Below are 17,411 nucleotides of genomic sequence, written 5' to 3'. Positions count from 1 at the left end.
GCAAAAAAAAACGTAATCCTAAATGGCGATCCATAATTTTACTTCGTGTTACATGAAAATAAATTGAAAATAAATTACATTGATTATTTGGCTGTAATTATTTATTGATAACTCATAATGTATCTAGACATGTTTGCTGCAGCATTTAGCAAAACCAGGAATATCTCAATACTACTACTACTACTAATAATAATAATAATTAAGATTATATAGTTAATATTTATAGTATAAAAAAATCTTGCATAAAGCTAAATCTGGCCATGAGTGCTGACAGGTTTATGCACATAAATGTAAAAATCAGTGACAAATATAGCTAATTGAATAGTCCAAATTGGTCTAGTTTTCTTTCTAGGGGACTATTTGATATCATATTATCCTTATTTTTTCAGATAACACCTTTACTATAATAGTACCATTCAACTACTTAGCTAATGTTTAACTAATGGATGACTTGTGATTATTTAATGCATGAATACGTATAGTCGGTACCATGAAATCCTGTTGCTCTCAGCTAACTAATGACTTTTAAAAGACTTCTGCTTTTATCATACATGGGTCTGAAATTCACCTTTTATATTTGGAATTCAGCAAATTTGGTCGCATATCAATGTATTAAGTGTGAATGAAGATTCCTTAACTGATGATCAATTAAGTATATGACTGTACCCTTACTGTTAAGTGTTACCGATATGGCTTTTATTTTGAAACGCGCAACTGGATGCAATTTTTATTGAAGCTGACTTGACACTTCAATGTCAACACACACACCCCACACACACGCACTCACAGACACAATCCACACACACACACACACACACACACACACACACATACAAACAGACACACACCTTCGCTGCCTCAGTGTGTGTGCTGGCCTGAACTTCTACAGACAGGAAAGCCTCCACGCTGTCTGCGGTGCACTTGTCATCACAACAGAGGTGAGAAAATCAACAAATGTTGATTATTTCCAGAAACTGTAATGTAATTTGCTTATTTTTACGTGCTTTGTTGTTGTGGATGTGTTGCCAAGTTAAATATTTAAGATAGCTGTTGTTAAATGTCCTCGCTGGCGCTGTCAGGCAACTTTTTGCGCATTCATTATTCTATTATTATTATTATATATTGACAAGACTGGGTTTAGATGAATATGTTATAGCTGATTGCAGATCAGTCATCAATATAAAGACTTAATACTGTGCGCGCAAATGTAATAATATTCAAATGATGGGACTGCACGGTTCAATTTGATGTATTTCCTTGTTTAACCTGCTTGAATTAAGTTTTTTAGTGATGTGTTATCAAACTATGATAATGCTGATTTTGGAGGCCTGACGTTTCTGATGTTACATATTTCACCATCAAGGTGTGCGTTTACAGGTTATAGGACAGATCCCGGATCCTGTAGCTGCAACCTGACTCGCTGTAGTAGTAGTAAAAGGAAGCTGGCGTGTTTACTTTTTTGGGAAGGGGTGTCCTGGTGATAAAGCATTAGGTAATTAGCCTATCTGAGCCTGCAGACTGAGTGACGCCAGGCTCCATAAAGCAGCAGCAGCGGCAGCGGCAGACTGATGCCGCATTGAGCCTGTGCGCTTTTGCTGTCATTGTAAACCCGGCTGTCTGTTTGTCTGCGGGAAACCGGTGTCGGCATGGGACGGAGTAATGTGGGTATGCTCGTTCACACTGCTGCTTATTAACCTGTGTGCATTTGTGACATTCCTCTTAGTCAGAAGTTGCAAAGGTTTAATTTAAGAAGAAACTCAGTGGCTCTGTTGTGTGTTTTGGAGTGACAGGGTTAGTCAAGAGCTTGGACATGTCGTGTCTGCCACATGGGTCAAACATGATAAATACGACAGGATGTTCTTCTCAAGAGATAAAGTGAATCACCATAATGAACTCACTATTGTTGAGAAAACTTTGATTCATCAGTGAGATGCTGCTGGAGTGATGCGCGCAAAAAGATTTTATGATAATTACTGGGACATAAGGAGGCTAGCAGAACAGACTAAATACTTTCACTCCTTAGTTTTTAAATGGACTATGGAAGCCCACTTTCGCCAAAGAAAAAAACAATATGTTAAGTAATAATTATGCAATAAAAAGTGAAAATATGAGAAAATAGTCATATATGTGAAATTAAAAGTGGAAATTGGAGAAAATAATGAGTTAAAGAGCCATAATTCTGAGATAAAAAGTCAAAATTATGATATTAGAATGGTGATGTATAAAGTTGAAATTGTGATACAGAAGGTCTACAATTCAGAAGATACAAACACAATTAAAAGAGATTAAAAGTCAAACGTATGGGTTAAAAGGCCATAATTCTGAGATAAATATATCATAAATTATGAGATAAAACCATAAATGTTAAAAAGTTGAAATTATGAGAGGGAAAATGAGATTGTGAGATTAATTCATTCATTCTGAGCTAAAATGCACTAATTATGAGATAAGTTTAAAAAAAAAAATCAAAATTAAGATGAAATCACAAGAATGGGATAAAAAGTTAAAGTGATGAGGAAAAACTCATAATATTGAGATAAAAAGGTGAAATTGTGAGATAGAAAGAGATATTATGAGACAAAAAGTCTAAATTATACGATAAGTGAAAATAATTAGATAAAAAACAATAAAAGTTGAACTTATGAGATTAAAAAACAAAAATATGAGATGATAATTCTGACTTTTTGTCTCCTAATTGTGATTTACCATGGGGATATATATTTTTTTCTTTTACTGGCACAAATGAGCTTCCATACATAATGGACAGAAAGAGACAAACACAAAAAACAGGGAGAGCTCTCTGTCTCTCTGTCTGCCTCCCTCCCTCTCTCCCCCTCCTGTCCTGTGATGTGTTCTGGCCAGACAGTATGGCTCCTGGGCGTCAGTGGCATGATCATAGAAACAGAGGCCAGAAAGGACATTCCTCATTGTTGGTGAATCTAGAAATGATCTTGGCCATCTTTGCCCTGCTCTTTCTGAAAAACAGTTTTGGTACGTGTTTCATTTTCTCCGTAGAGAATAATAATAACCTTGTTGTTCAGCTCAGTTTGATGCAGGCATGGTTTCTGTATCAGTGTCCTCCTGCTGATACAGCCTCATTATCGTGGAAATTCACCTCTGAAGCCCAGATTATTAAATCTGAGTAGGGGAGAGCAGGGACAGAAGCAGATGAGGGACGGTGCAACACAGATCTTTATTCTTTAATATGGAAGTCAGGAACATTGAGTCCACAGATGAAAATCATATCGTTTTCTGTTTATAAGGTAATGTTTACCTGAGAGACCTATCCATCCTATACTAGCTTATCTTTTGCGTTAACCAAGGTAAGATGTAAAAAAAGTAAGATGGTGTTACTTTTGTCCTGCCGTACCCCAGGGTTAGGGTGAGGAAGCCCAACAAAAGTCCCACCAGTCCAGATGTGCATGCTGTCGGGTTGTTTGACGTGAAGGAAGTCCTCAGGTGGTGGTGCACAAGGTGGATTTGGACCAATTTCGTGCAATTGTGATATTTAAAATGATAAATTGATTTGAGGGTAACAAGGTCATTTGCTTGGAGAAGTAACGGACGCATTTATGAGCATTGAATGTCAGCGATATTCAGTAATTAATCGTTTTGTGGTCAGTTTATTCAACAGTTGCACTCGACAGTCAGTTGATGGAGACAGGGGAGGGATGAAAGTAACATGGCGTTTCTTTTGTCCTGCTGCTTTGACCTCACAGTCAGAGTGGGAGGCTCAAATGCTGTTATCAAAAACATAATGTCATACTGCTGTGATCCAGGTTCTAAGTCTTGTGACACAGCATACAAAGTCATTACCATTGCACTGCTTCTCGATGGATCATATTTCAATCGAAAATTATATATTTGATCTTCAATTAGCTACTGTAGCTATTGTTAGCATTTAGCCACTTCCTAGCTAACACCAATTGATTTTGAAATATCAAAGCACATTTTGGTCACATTCATTTAAACCAAGAAAGTAAAATGTGTATGTATGTGGATGTAATCAAGCTTGAAATGTAATATTAGTTAATTTGTCTCTTCACTTGACCTCAGAAATGTTCTGGTTCTGTCAGTAACATTATGTGACATTTTGCTCACTGGAACACATATTTCTGTTCAATGTTCAGAAACATTTAATCCAACACAAGTGTGTGTTACAAGGACTTTAGTAGTGTTTGTTTTGTCTGGCAGAAATGATGTTAGTAATATTAGCCAGGAAGTAGCTGAATGCTTAGGTAAGTTGTTATCTCAAGGTAGCTAATGGGTTATTAAAAATGTTATTTTAGCTTGAAATATGGCCTGATGTCCCTCCAGATTTCCACTATCCACTGTTTTTTCGGTTACTGATCAGTATTAGGAAGCAGACAATTTGTCTGAACAGGTTTATCCAAAACTGTAAAAATGGTCAGTATCAGTAGAAGACGTGTATGTTGTTCACAATAAAATATGATTACTCTAAATAAAGACATCTCTGTGTAAAGAAGTTATGAAGAAGTTCAAAAAAGTCTCCCTAGATTTTGGTTATGTCTTTGATTTCACACTAGACCAGCTTATCACCACAGCACCATAGTGACTGTAGCCAAATTCCCCTCGCAATTAAATCTGGAGGTCCTCTGAACTTTTTCTCCGACCATGCATCTGCTTCGGCTAAATTAGCTGTTAATACTGTCTCTCACTTCTCTTGCCAGATGATTGAAACTTGACCTGGATTTATGACTGTGTGAGGAATAACCTTCCCTGCAGGAGGCTTCGAATCCAGAACTGCCGGATCCCTTCTGTGCCAACACACAGAGGAGGGGATTTAGGTGTTTGTGCTCCACTGGCCGGAGTTCAAGTCCTCCACCAGCACTCCTCGGAATACAAAAAAAACAGCCTCTGTTTACACAGACTCATCACACTACCTCTTTTATCCTTACCTCTGTCCTGGCTTCTCATTATTTGCCTCCTCACGCCTGTCCTCAAGGGAGCTTTAAATCCCCTTTACAGCACCGCACAGCTCATCTCGCCAGCCATTTACCCATCTCATAATGAACTCCTCTGCCTCCATTACATCCCTATTCTCCTTCACCAGCCCGGCAGTGAAGCGCTTGCTCGGCTGGAAACAAGGGGATGAGGAGGAGAAGTGGGCGGAAAAGGCTGTGGACTCTCTAGTGAAGAAACTAAAGAAGAAGAAAGGGGCGATGGAGGAGCTGGAGAGAGCCCTCAGCTGCCCGGGGCAGCCCAGTGAGTATCACAGTGTCAGACTTTCAGTGGTAGTCAAGTCCAGGGGTTCCCAGACTTTTGCATGGCCAGGACTCCCACTCTAGATGTGCATTACAGACCCCCACTTTGAGAGGATTCCCATCTGAGTCTTCACAATCAATCAACGATCAAACTAAATCTCAATCAAAATGGCCAAACCTCTTTCTTCCCTCGTTGTTCTAACTTCCAAAAAACGTGAGAAAAGCTAAAATATTGTCGTCTTCCTTTTGCTGGGAAACTCCTGCAACCCACTCAAGTTGGTCCCCGGAGCCCAGTTTGAAAACCACTGTGGTTTCCAATCTGGTGGTCAGAACTCAAACAGGGAGTCACAAGATAAACCTGACGGGCCTTGGGATAATTTACAGGATAAGAGAGAAGACAAAAAGTGCTTCTGCTACACAGAATAATCTCTGTTTTGCTAATTTCTTGTGAAAAATGTGATACTTTTACCTATCTGGTGCTCTAAAACTATTCAATGTCAATCATTTGAGAGGGAACAATAACTCTTTGTTTGAGAACTGACATATAACATGACGAGGGGGGCGATTAATGTTTTATTTTGGGGGTCATAAGAGAAAAAGGTTGGGAACCACTGGTGAATCAGAGGACATTTCATACCTGTGAGGTCACAGGTTTTACTGCAACAGATGCCATTTGTCAATGTGTTTTTCTTCTCAGAAATGTGACATTATACCTGGAAGTGCTGCTTGCAGTTTTGTCAGGAAACTGTGGTATGGCAGCTTGCAGCATTTTTAAGAGCTGCTCATCTGATTGACCTCACACTCGAAAAAGTACTCTATTAGGCCCTCAGCAATACACCTGCCAAGTATGACGTTGATCGGATGAAGGGCTGCCGAGATATGCAAAAGACAGTCATACACACAAACATACAGACAGACAGATTTCTTCCTTTATAGTTAGATGATGTCAATACCCATTACACCAAATTTGTCATATATATACATATATATATATATATATGTATGTATTTTAAAAATCAAACAAAGCAGCTTTAACTTTCAGCTTGGTCTATAGAGGTTATGGACCAAATTTGGTAGCAGTTGTTAAAATTTGAGAAGTGGCAGGGAAAAAAACATTTAAAAAAAATTCAAAATGGTAGAAAATTGGTCTTGATACAAATGGGCATAGCTTATGTGGATACATTCACCTGAGCCTGCAGAATCCAGGGAAAAAAATGGTTTTGAGACTGGACATAATCTAAAATTTGTTGTTATAGCGCCACAATCTGGTCACATTGCAGCAAAAGTTGACATTGCGCTCCCTTGGGTTCTAAGAAATACATCCACCAAGTTCTGCTTTTCTTAAGTTAGCATTGTTGTAAATTTCTCAGGAAGAACATCTTTGGATTTCTCTGCAGATGTTACCAGAAGTCTCTAACTTTTCTCCATTTTCTGTATGTTTCCATGTATGCTTCAGTATATTTAGCTCTGCAAGATGAGAGAAGTAGTGTCTGTCGTCTAGGTAACAGACATAAAAGTTGATAAGCCATGTTGGACTGATTATTTAGGATTTCCTAGATATGATTAAGAATTAAGTAAGATAAGATAGAGTTCCTGGGCGGCCCTGTGGCTCACTTAGTGGAGTGTGCATCCCATGTGGCTTGAGTCCTTTGTGGTGGCTGCAGATTTAATTCCAGCCTGCGTCCCTTTGTTGCGTATCATCTCCCTGCTCTCTCTCCTTTTCCTGTAGTATCTTCAGCTGTCCTGTACAAAGAAAAAGTAAGATAAGACAGGATTCTTAAACTTACCTAGGATTTGCTTCTGCAATACCAGATTGGGAAAAATCCTATCTTAGACTACTTCTTATCTTAAGACCTAAAATATGAAGTTTCTGTAACACAGGACCGGAAGTGTAAACACACAACACAATCTGCCCATTTTGTCAAGCCATATTAAAGTCCTTTCTGCTTGATTTGAATTCTTCAGGCAAGTGCGTGACCATTCCCCGGTCGCTGGACGGGAGATTGCAGGTGTCGCACAGGAAGGGTCTTCCCCATGTCATCTACTGCAGGGTGTGGCGCTGGCCTGACCTGCAGTCTCACCATGAGCTGAAGGCGCTGGAGTGCTGCGAGTTCCCCTTCGGCTCCAAGCAGAAGGACATCTGTGTCAACCCTTACCACTACAGGCGTGTGGAGACTCCAGGTACACACACTATCAGAGAACATCTTCTAAATCTGCTCTAAAAAGATCATCTTATTGTTTAATTTCAATATCATAACCACAACTTTTGTGCTTCTGTGACAGTGATCTAATACAGTGTTCCCAAGCCAAAAGGATTCGCAGTAATAGGATTTTTTATAAACATGTGGCTCTGTGTCTCTGCTCGCTCCCTCTCCTCTCAGTGCTGCCACCAGTTCTGGTCCCACGCCACAGCGAGTTCAACCCTCAGCACAGCTTACTGGCAAAGTTCAGGAACGCCTCCCTGCACAATGAGCCTCTGATGCCCCAGAACGCCACATACCCTGACTCCTTCCCTCCGCTGCCCTGCTCCTCCTTCTCCTCCTCTCCTTCCTCCTCCCTCGCCCAGTCTCCCACCTCACAGAGTTACCCCAACTCCCCCAACAGCTCTGCAGAGCCGGGCAGTCCGTATCACATCACAGGTAGGGATCAAATCGAGAAATCTGACACTTTGATGTCACGCCTGCAGGTTGCAGTGACCTCAGAGTCTCATACTCAAGTCTCTGATGAGTGTGCATCAATTACTTATCCTCTTCCCCTCACATGCGACTTTCCAGCTGAGACTCCGCCACCTCCGTACAGCATGATGGAGAGCAGCCCTCCAGAGGACGTGAAGCCCAGCAACTCCACAGAAACCATCAAACTCACATTATCAGCTCCGCACAGAGGTTAGTTCACACCAACCAGAGATATACACAGAGTAGAAAAGCATATAAGTAGCATTTCTGCATATACAAGGGTTAGTTTGGATTACTTGAAGTGGGGTTGTTTGAGGTTCTTATCGATCTATTAACTACAGCAGATGCTGATCAATACGCTCCAGTTTGGAGAAGCAGACAGTAGTACCAGAAGGTTTTTAAGCCACTTAAGACAAGGCCCACCTGAAAAGAACAATACCGTTTTAAGTGAATGCCATATTTAGAATATTTTCACCGCTTTACTGCCACTGTTCTATAAACCAGCTATCGCTTCCTCTCACTTAACCAGACGAAATCAGTCACTTTACCTTGGGGTTGCTGATCTACCAATGCCTGGATTGGTTAGTTTGTTTGTGTTATTATGTGACTTTGGTGAACTAACCTAACTAACAAGTCGAGGCAGTGGTCAGCCAGCAACTCCCACGTTCTGTGAGTGAAATGAAGGATTTCGTCAGTGGAGACTGGTTGCTTTGGAGAGAGCAATATTTGGCTTATATAATGGCACTTTTTCATCAGAAGAGGCTGTCTGGCAACAAGGTTAAGTGGTGAAAATATTCTAAATATAGCATACACTTGAACTCATATTGATTTTTCATTAGGAGGCTAAAACTCATTTTGCTGCTGACCCTGTCCACATAAGTACATTACTTAGCTTCTTTCACCAGTACTCTTGTTGCTTCTCAATTTTAAACACTTCCTACAACCCCGCTTCAGATAATCCGAACTATCCCCTTAAGTAACAAGCCCATGAGATGATAGAAATGTGTCTCCCGATAGAGATGTTGGTATACTGTTCGTACTGAGGAATCTATTCGCAGGAATCTATGTATTAGAATATCAGCGTATCTAAAATTAAATATACATCAGAACTTTATCCTCGATGTCCACCTGTTTAGATTTACGGCCTGTCTGTTACGAGGAACCAGAGTACTGGTGTTCAGTGGCTTACTACGAGCTCAACAACCGGGTCGGGGAGACTTTCCACGCATCGTCCCGCAGCGTCCTGGTGGACGGCTTCACAGACCCCTCCAACAACAAGAACCGCTTCTGCCTCGGCCTGCTGTCCAACGTCAACCGCAACTCCACCATCGAGCACACACGCAGGCACATAGGAAAAGGTAGGCTGGACGACTCTTGGCGGTTACATATATTGAATCATTCTGTCGTATTATTTTTAAATGGATTTTACATAAACTGTTCATTTTTATGTGTCATACATTAGGTTAAAGCAAGTATTGAGGGGAAGGTTGTTTTTTCGAATCACACCAACTTTTTTTTAATAGATTCCCAGTATGTGCTTGTGTCTTTTTAAGAAATCACTTAGCTCATCCCCTTGTGTCGAATCCTTCAGGCCAAATATTTTTTCTCATGTACAAGAGTTTAGAAAGCCTGCCTTTGTTGGACAAACATCAAGAGCCTCTGGTTTTACAGCAAACTGTGGACTGTGAGGATCGGTGCGGTTTTAAATGATATGGGTGACACAAAGGATCGAGGGCACTTGGTCCCTAATTCACAGAAACTACTCAGACGTTGCTCATTTACAAGCATGAATGCCCTTGTGGTTTCCCTCTGGTAGAATATGAGAAACACAGCGTTTTCTGTCTGTATACAATGAAACGATTGAATATGTATATCTTTGATTACATGTTTGCGATGCACGGTTTCTTGGATAAAAGACCTGTTTTCATGCTCTTTCGGCATGCTGGGACATTATAGAGTGGTTTCACAGACGGTTTAGATTAAGACAGGAGTAGGCCTTAATCTTAAACTAGGACATTTAAGTAGCTTTCATGAATGCAGCTTAAATTTGGCTCAGTTAGTCGGAGACTATGGAGTAAGGTAATTAACTAATGGTGCTCACAAAAACCTGGAATGGAATAGGAAACACCAGGACTCCTGTGACTCTGGAGACAAAACAACAACAGAGGCAAAAAGAAACTATTTAAAAAAAAAACTTAAGTCCAACAATTTAGTTCATATAGACCCAGGCAATAAACACAAAAACACAGCACCCCCAAACATTATGTACCTGGTCTAAATATAAATTATGCATTAAACCTTTAAACTAAGCAATTGAGCAAAGAATAGACTCACGTACCTCATCAAATAGATCTTCTCTCCCAGCCACTCTAAAAGTGACCCGCTGATAACTTGCCATTTTGCTTCTTACCTCTATCCATTCTTTAAAAGTGGGATAAGGAGGCAGAAATTCCAGTGGTGCAAAGTCATCCCACACCCTGTTATCATAGCTAAACTGCACCATAATTCCCGATGTTTTGACATTTTAACATAGTCCCGCTGCTTTTCTTTGTTATTTATTTAATTTTTATTTGTTCCCCTCATCTCCAGACAAAGGAACAAAACAAAACAATGGAGCAGAGAAAAGAAAAATATTGTCCTCTGTAAGAGTAAATAAAGAGTATTTAGGTTCTGGACTGTCATTTGGACGAAAGAACCAATTTTAAGATGCCACTTTGGGCTCTGGGAAATAAGGATGAGCATTTTCCCACAAGTTTTTTGACATTTATTTTAACTAAATTGTGAAAATAATCAGCACATTAATCATGAGTGAAATTAATCACCAGTTGTAGCCCTTTTCAATGCAATATTCTTTCCCCTTCTTGCTTGATATACAACTTCAGTCTGAGGTCTCTGTTGTCATATTTTGTGCTTCATAATGCACCACACAGGTCTGGACTGCAGGCAGGCCAGTCTAGTACCCGCAGAATATGGTTTGGTATTGTCTGAAATACGCAGGGGCAGCTGGATGGCAGCATAACACCTGTATGTGCCTTTCAGCATATATGTTGTCTTTGTACTATTTGCTTTTCTCCTCCATTCTCCTCAGGTTTGCACCTGTACTATGTTGGCGGCGAGGTGTATGCCGAGTGTCTGAGCGACAGCAGCATCTTCGTCCAGAGCCGTAACTGTAACTTCCAGCATGGCTTCCACGCCACCACCGTGTGTAAGATCCCCAGCGGCTGCAGCCTCAAGATCTTTAACAACCAGCTGTTTGCCCAGCTCCTCGCCCAGTCTGTCAACCACGGCTTCGAGGTCGTCTATGAGCTCACTAAGATGTGTACCATCCGCATGAGCTTTGTCAAGGTACTCAGCTTTCTACCTAAATCAAATATTTTGAGGTTATGCAACATGTAGCAACAGAATATATAAGGCTAAAGAAGAGGAGCTGGATATCCATACAAAGTTTCTCATCTTAACTTATCTTTAGGGATAGTTTGTATTATTTGAAGTGGGGTTGTATGAGGGGCTTATCATGGATAAAGTATCATATTGCATTAATACTCTAATACAAACAGAGATTTTAAGGAATTGATGTTTCAGTATTGGGAGACACATGCCTATCATTCTCATGGTATCTGGTGCCTGTTACTTAACGACATAGTTCAGATTATTTGAAGTGGGGGTGCTTGGGGATATGAGATACTTTTCAATAGTCAGTGGGTTACCCAGAGTAGATGGCGGTCGACACACACCCAGTTAGGAGAAGCAGCAGGAGTTCTGGTGTAGAACGCTAAACAATGACTCGTCTACAGCTGCCTCGATCTTGCTTTGTAAATTCTGGTGAATCCAAACTAACTTTTTTAAACAGCAAAGTCACACAATAACACAAACAAAGTAGCAGATTAAGGCGGCGGTATACCAGCAGCTCCTGTGTAAAGCAAAGTAAAGCAGTGAAAATATTCTACATACAGCACTTAAACTCATATTTTTATTTTGGTGTTTTTAAAGTGGCTAAGCTACACTTTGCTGCCAGAACCCTGTCCACAGCAGTCCATTGCTTAGCTTCCGTACTTTTACTCCTCTCTGTTTCTCCAAACTAGAGTTCTGTCGACAGTCATGTACTGTAGTAAACACAATGACTATCAATACAGCACCACTTTAAATAATCTAAATTATCCCTTTAACATGCTGTTATTTTGACCTCAATGAGCTGTTGACCGTGGCAGATCCCACTATACTCGAGCTATGATTATACTTCTTTAGCACTCATTAATTTTAATAGTTAAAGGCATAATATGCAACATTTTCCTCCTCTCCTCAGGGCTGGGGTGCTGAATACCACCGTCAAGATGTGACCAGCACCCCCTGCTGGATCGAGGTACATCTGCATGGGCCCCTGCAGTGGCTGGACAAGGTCCTCACGCAGATGGGCTCCCCGCACAACCCCATTTCTTCAGTGTCATAACGTGAACACACACACTTTTCAGAGTGCGTGCGCTCTTGTTCCTCTACACAGGTAGTCGTAGATTCTGTATGTTCTGCTATGTCCAGGTTTTCTGTCCGATGGTCCCTCTCTCGACACTTCTCAAACAAAATGGCAAAAATATCTGTTAGCCACATTTGAAACACACGAACAATTGAATCTTATGTGGATCATTTAGAGCTTGTGTGGTTAAATGGTCAAGTTAATTTCAGTAAATGATAAAGCATTTATTCTCTCTGTTTTCATTGGGACATTAACTGCACTCCAAGACTCCAACGTAAAATTGGGATATATTTATAGGTACTCAAAGACTTATGTGTCGTCGTGTTATTATTATGGTAGTATGTGCTGTATTTACATGTGTTAACTGTTTGACTTCATGTAATGTTTGCTTTTTACTTGTTCCATTAAAGTTGTTTTTTCTTTAAGGATCAATTTCTGATGTTAAAGAACGATCACACGGCAACATAAAAACGGAGTCTTCGAGGTTAGCGTTATAATTTTACTCTCATAGTCACAGCAGGGGATACACACTTAAACTAAACAACACAGGAAAAACATACAGTACGTGATTTTTCCCTTCCACTGTAATACAAAGCCAAAAGAGCTTCCGTGACCTACATCCACCCCACAACAAAAAGCGATGGTTTGGATTATTTGAAGTGAGATCGTAGGAGGTATTTATCCATAGTCAGTGTAATACCTACAGTAGGAAAAAAAAATCCATAGGTGTATCATCATTCATACATGGTTCAGTGTAAAAACACACTTGCTGCAGTATTGTGGGATGTTTGTGTAAAAAGGATTTTAGCCTCTGTGCAGGTACTCCTCTCTGCTTCTCTACACTGAGGGTGTGACGAACGCCATCTACTGTAGGTAACACTGACTAACTGACACTGGATAAGTACCTCATATAACCCCACTTCAAAAAATTCCAAACTGTGCTTTTAAGTTCCTTTTTGTACACACAATTTACAGTTTGTGCAACAGATTTAGATGAACAGGGATAGAAAATGTGTTGAAAACAAGTCCTGAAAGCCTCTTGTGACTGAGAGGAGGCTACAGACTTTCACTGCACAACTGATTGTCACATGGAACAACACATCGTCAAGAGAAAACTTAAAAAACACAGAGAGGATCAATAATTCATTAAAGAGAAAACAGTCCAAGAAGTATCACATAAGCAATACTCTGACATAAATAAACTAATGTTCTTTTTTCAGCAATGGAAAAGGTGGGATTATTTTGATGAGAACTGAACAACTCTGGCAGGACAGTTAAAATCAAATTACTTCATTATTATCACCACATGAAAGGAGATAACTAACAGAGAGAATGGGATATGACAGAGAAACTAAAAAGGAAATTCACAATAAGTAAACTTGATAAGAAATGTTGGTTTGCATTTCCTGAACAGCACCAGGCATGGTTTGACTTCACAGTCAGTCTGCTACTTACACATTTTGAGGGATTTAGATCAGTTTCACCTTGTTTAGTCCACCAGCTTTTAAAACATCCTTTGATTACCGTGTTACTTTTCTGCAGCGTGGCTGTCTGGAAGGGGAAATGTATGTTTACAGTGTACGGTTACTTATTATCCATTTGTGCATGAAGTTCCAGTGTTTTGTAAGTGTTCTCCCTTTGTCACAAACTGACCAGCTGGCGTCAGCAGCCCTGGAACTGCTGCTGTGACTGGCTGCGGCCCTGTGTGGCCAGGAGCTGCTGCTGCTGCTGCAGGAAGCTGATCACCTCTGGACTCCTGAGCAGTGACTGAAGGACACAAACAAATTCACATTTCAGAGCACAACACAACACAACAAATACTAATGTAGAAAACCTGCTTGTCCTTTTCTGCAATTTTAGGAAAAAGTTCCTTGTAAATGAAAAACTGATGCCTCCCAGTCTGAGTGGAAGAACCCAAGAAACACGTTCACTTAGATACTGAGCAGATGCATGCAAGTAAGTATCACGATGGATGATGGCATCGTCTATTGGCCCAACCCTGTGTGAGCATCTACACTGATGAACAATAATGTTCTGTAAACAGTGTCGCTGCTCTCCAGCTGTGTCAGCAGCTTGGGAAAATATATACTAATGACCTAATAATTCTCTACATTATGCAGATAAACAAACAGAAAATCAGAAGGATAGAGATTCATGAAATACTTCAAAGATGAGGAATTAGGAGAATCAAGGCTTGTCATCTTATGAAGACAAATTTTATTTATACTTTTATATGAGTCAACCTCAGTTTAATGGTATCCTGGCGATGGTCGAATAAGAAATCAAGAAGCACCAAACAAACCTCAACCTTTAGCGCCAAATGTTTGACAGTACGTCTCAGGTAAAATAACCTTTTTTTTGTGTCATTGCAGCCTAATTTTACGTAATGTAAGTGTTTAAGTTGTATACTACAATAGCCAACCAGACTAAAATCACTATTATAAACTTAAACTAAAAAATAATTTAAAAAATTAAGAAAATACATTAAATGAGAAGATGTGTCCAAACTTTTCTGTGGTTCAGTATAGAAGAACACATACACTAAACTATATGAAAAAGTGTATTTACAGCTTTGCTAATCTCCACTGGTTGCATCTGGCAGCTTTGGTGCTATTGCAGTGTATCATCAGTTGCTTGGTGGAGATGTACTCAACTGCATGACCTTCTTATTCATTTAAGATCCAATTAATAATTCTTTCATTTTCCCAATTTATTCAGTCAACATTAAACAAAGCTGAACATTTTAGAAAATATTGCTTCATGCAGGCTGCTCACTCATACTCCATCACCAGATACCATTAGTGTTATTGAAAGAAAATATTAAAATATATTGAATGAGTGTCTTTAAAAAGATGACGAAATGTCTATAGAACGTCTTTGCAGTAAAAGTATTTTTTTGGTCTGCGGTTTGTGTCCTTCTCTGTACACATTTACATAACCGTTCAAAAATGACATATTTTTGGTGATTGGTCTCCTTAGTTTAAAAATGATATACTATACTACTACTACTATACTATAGTACTACTATACTACTTTCTATAAACACATTTTGGGTTTCCTATTAATTAATTCCTTAATATTCTATTTCCTCCCGTGATTCATGTGTTTAAGTGTATAGATTTTGAATATAGACAAATGTATTGATGAAATCTTTGATTTATTGTATGCAATAACTGGGGGAGGGTACAGTTGGAAACCAATATTATAAGCACTCCTGAGTCCTGCAACATTATTTTGTAGAACTATTTTTCTCGAAATTAAGATTACTGATGGCACCAAAATGGAACACAGTAATTCCAGACCACTTGGACCAAATTTTATCTTTTCTGTTAAATGTGATGCCCCTTAAACTCAGATAGATTTTGATCAGCTGTCAGCGTTTCTATTGTAGATTAAATCATTCTGACAGTGATCCCACCATATCGTTTTACTGTTGTTGTTACAGTTGATGTGTAGATGACACTGTAATAGTATCATATACAGATGGATGACATGTTTAAGGAGGAACCTGAATAAATGAGACAGGAAAAGTAACAAACACAGATGCTTTCTAAAAAGTATGAGGCATGATTTATGTTATTTTTTCCTTTAATTTGCCATCTACCTGTAATTGTATTCTGGCACAATCAGTCCATCTGACCAGCTGTGACTTACCAGTCTCTTCTGGTTGAGGACCTGCTCTATCAGGGAGGGTCTGGCTGGCCGGTCCCCCATGGCACCCAGACGCTGTTTGTTCACAGACACAGGCCGCTCCTCTGAGTTTTCCTGATTAGCACAAAAAAAGGACAAAACAAGTTATGAAGTATTGTTGGTTGTGTTGTGGTTCAGTGACATCTGGAAAAACTTCAATACAATACCTTGAAAAATATCAATACCATTTTCAATAGCTTACCATTTGGAAAAACTGACATTAAGGGCATAAAATTTTAATTTTATTTATTATCTTATATTTATATTATATGTATGTATCCTCTATAAATTATTGTATGTACTTTAATATTTGTTCATTAAAACAATTCCTTTGTTCAAGGAAGGGTTTGTATATTGTCCCCTCCACATCATGAAGGGTTCAAGTATGAGTGAAGTATCTATGAACCTTATACTTACATCAAGTTTTCCACTGGACATGGCCTGGTCACTCTTCTTCTTCTTGTACTTGTCTTTGTACATCTTGTTGCGGTGTTTTTTGCACATCCACGGTTTCCTCTGCTTGGCCACCTGTGTCGTGGTCTCGGTGCATCCCTCATAGGTGCACTGTTTGGGAGCGTTGTCCCCCTCCGACGTCTCCTCGTCGTTGAGCTCCTCCGGGCTGGCAGCGCCGTCTCTGGGGTCTGAAGTGTCCAGCACGTCGCTCTCCTCGTCCGGATCGTCCATGTCGTAGGAGGAGGCGTTGTTCTCCGGTTCGTGCGGCGTTGTCACATTTCTGCTGTCCACCACTCCGCTCTTACTCACATAGTACCTCTGTCCGTCTTTAGTGAGCAGGAGAGTCGAGTCTTTGTCTTTGTTTGTTGATGCTGAATTGTCATCTTCACTCATGACTGCAGTGAACAAACACAGTAGCAGCAGCAAGCTAACCAGCTAGCTAGCTAACTACCATCCCTTTGCAATCACCTCACGTTAGCTAGCTTTGTTAGCTAATATACATATTAGTTGACATTTGTACAACCAGTTTCTTGTACTACTGTGCGTGTAACGGCTTTGCGAGGGCGGAATGTCATAAATAAAGCATGATATAGGGACTAAATAATATGATTTCTAACCGGCTACTGTGATACTTCCCTGGGTTAAGCCTGTCACTGCTCTCACTGCATATTGATAACAACAGTCGGCGGGCTAGATGGAAACCCTTGGTTTGCGAACTCTCGCGAGATTTGTACACTGTTTCCCATCCCTTATAAAACTAATTGTATTTTGTAATATAACAAGGTCGTGCTTAAAATCTGGAAGATTTGTGGATAGAAGATAATTAGTTAGGCTCAGGGAAAGATCATGTTTTAGGTTAAAATTATTACTCTCGCGAGATCTTTCGTTGGTCTGGGGTTC

General features: G+C 39.9%; 2 protein-coding genes across 3 annotated transcripts; one reads left to right on the top strand and one right to left on the bottom strand.

Moving 5' to 3' along the window:
- Positions 1 to 807: 807 nt before the first annotated feature.
- Positions 808 to 12,793, top strand: smad9 (SMAD family member 9). Of its 2 annotated transcripts, none has more exons than XM_084729810.1 (8): positions 808 to 938; positions 4,692 to 5,226; positions 7,191 to 7,406; positions 7,607 to 7,864; positions 8,000 to 8,110; positions 9,037 to 9,258; positions 10,989 to 11,245; positions 12,204 to 12,793. In XM_084729810.1, the coding sequence occupies exons 2-8, from the start codon at positions 5,031 to 5,033 to the stop codon at positions 12,345 to 12,347; spliced, it is 1,404 nt and encodes a 467-aa protein (XP_084585936.1). In that variant the 5' UTR covers positions 808 to 938; positions 4,692 to 5,030; the 3' UTR covers positions 12,348 to 12,793. The 2 variants fall into 2 exon arrangements, with proteins under 2 accessions (XP_084585936.1, XP_084585937.1); XM_084729811.1 differs by lacking the exon at positions 808 to 938 and adding an exon at positions 1,648 to 1,665.
- Positions 12,794 to 12,853: 60 nt separating this feature from the next.
- On the bottom strand, positions 12,854 to 17,194 carry rfxap (regulatory factor X-associated protein). Its single transcript, XM_084729812.1, has 3 exons — positions 16,476 to 17,194; positions 16,023 to 16,133; positions 12,854 to 14,135 (listed from the first exon to the last, which is right to left on the bottom strand). Exons 1-3 carry the CDS (start codon positions 16,902 to 16,904, stop codon positions 14,031 to 14,033), a joined length of 645 nt encoding a protein of 214 aa, XP_084585938.1. The 5' UTR covers positions 16,905 to 17,194; the 3' UTR covers positions 12,854 to 14,030.
- Between the last annotated feature and the right edge of the window lie 217 nt (positions 17,195 to 17,411).

Source organism: Lutjanus erythropterus, chromosome 11 (assembly GCF_056507025.1).
Source record: "Lutjanus erythropterus isolate fLutEry1 chromosome 11, fLutEry1.hap2, whole genome shotgun sequence".
Lineage (NCBI taxonomy): Eukaryota > Metazoa > Chordata > Actinopteri > Lutjaniformes > Lutjanidae > Lutjanus > Lutjanus erythropterus.
The sequence above is the reverse complement of the archived record's forward strand: the minus strand, read 5'-3'. Positions and strand labels throughout refer to the sequence as shown.

What these genes read in the sequence shown, in the direction of transcription:
- smad9 (XM_084729810.1), top strand. Translation starts at nt 5,031, where the DNA reads ATGAACTCCTCTGCCTCCATTACATCCCTATTCTCCTTCACCAGCCCG. An exon ending in CAGGCGTGTGGAGACTCCAG is followed by an intron (nt 7,407 to 7,606) that starts GTACACACACTA and finishes CTCTCCTCTCAG; the next exon opens with TGCTGCCACCAGTTCTGGTC. An exon ending in TCCGCATGAGCTTTGTCAAG is followed by an intron (nt 11,246 to 12,203) that starts GTACTCAGCTTT and finishes TCCTCTCCTCAG; the next exon opens with GGCTGGGGTGCTGAATACCA.
- rfxap (XM_084729812.1), bottom strand. Translation starts at nt 16,904, where the DNA reads ATGAGTGAAGATGACAATTCAGCATCAACAAACAAAGACAAAGACTCG. An exon ending in TGTCCAGTGGAAAACTTGAT is followed by an intron (nt 16,134 to 16,475) that starts GTAAGTATAAGG and finishes TGTGCTAATCAG; the next exon opens with GAAAACTCAGAGGAGCGGCC. An exon ending in TCCTCAACCAGAAGAGACTG is followed by an intron (nt 14,136 to 16,022) that starts GTAAGTCACAGC and finishes TGTGTCCTTCAG; the next exon opens with TCACTGCTCAGGAGTCCAGA.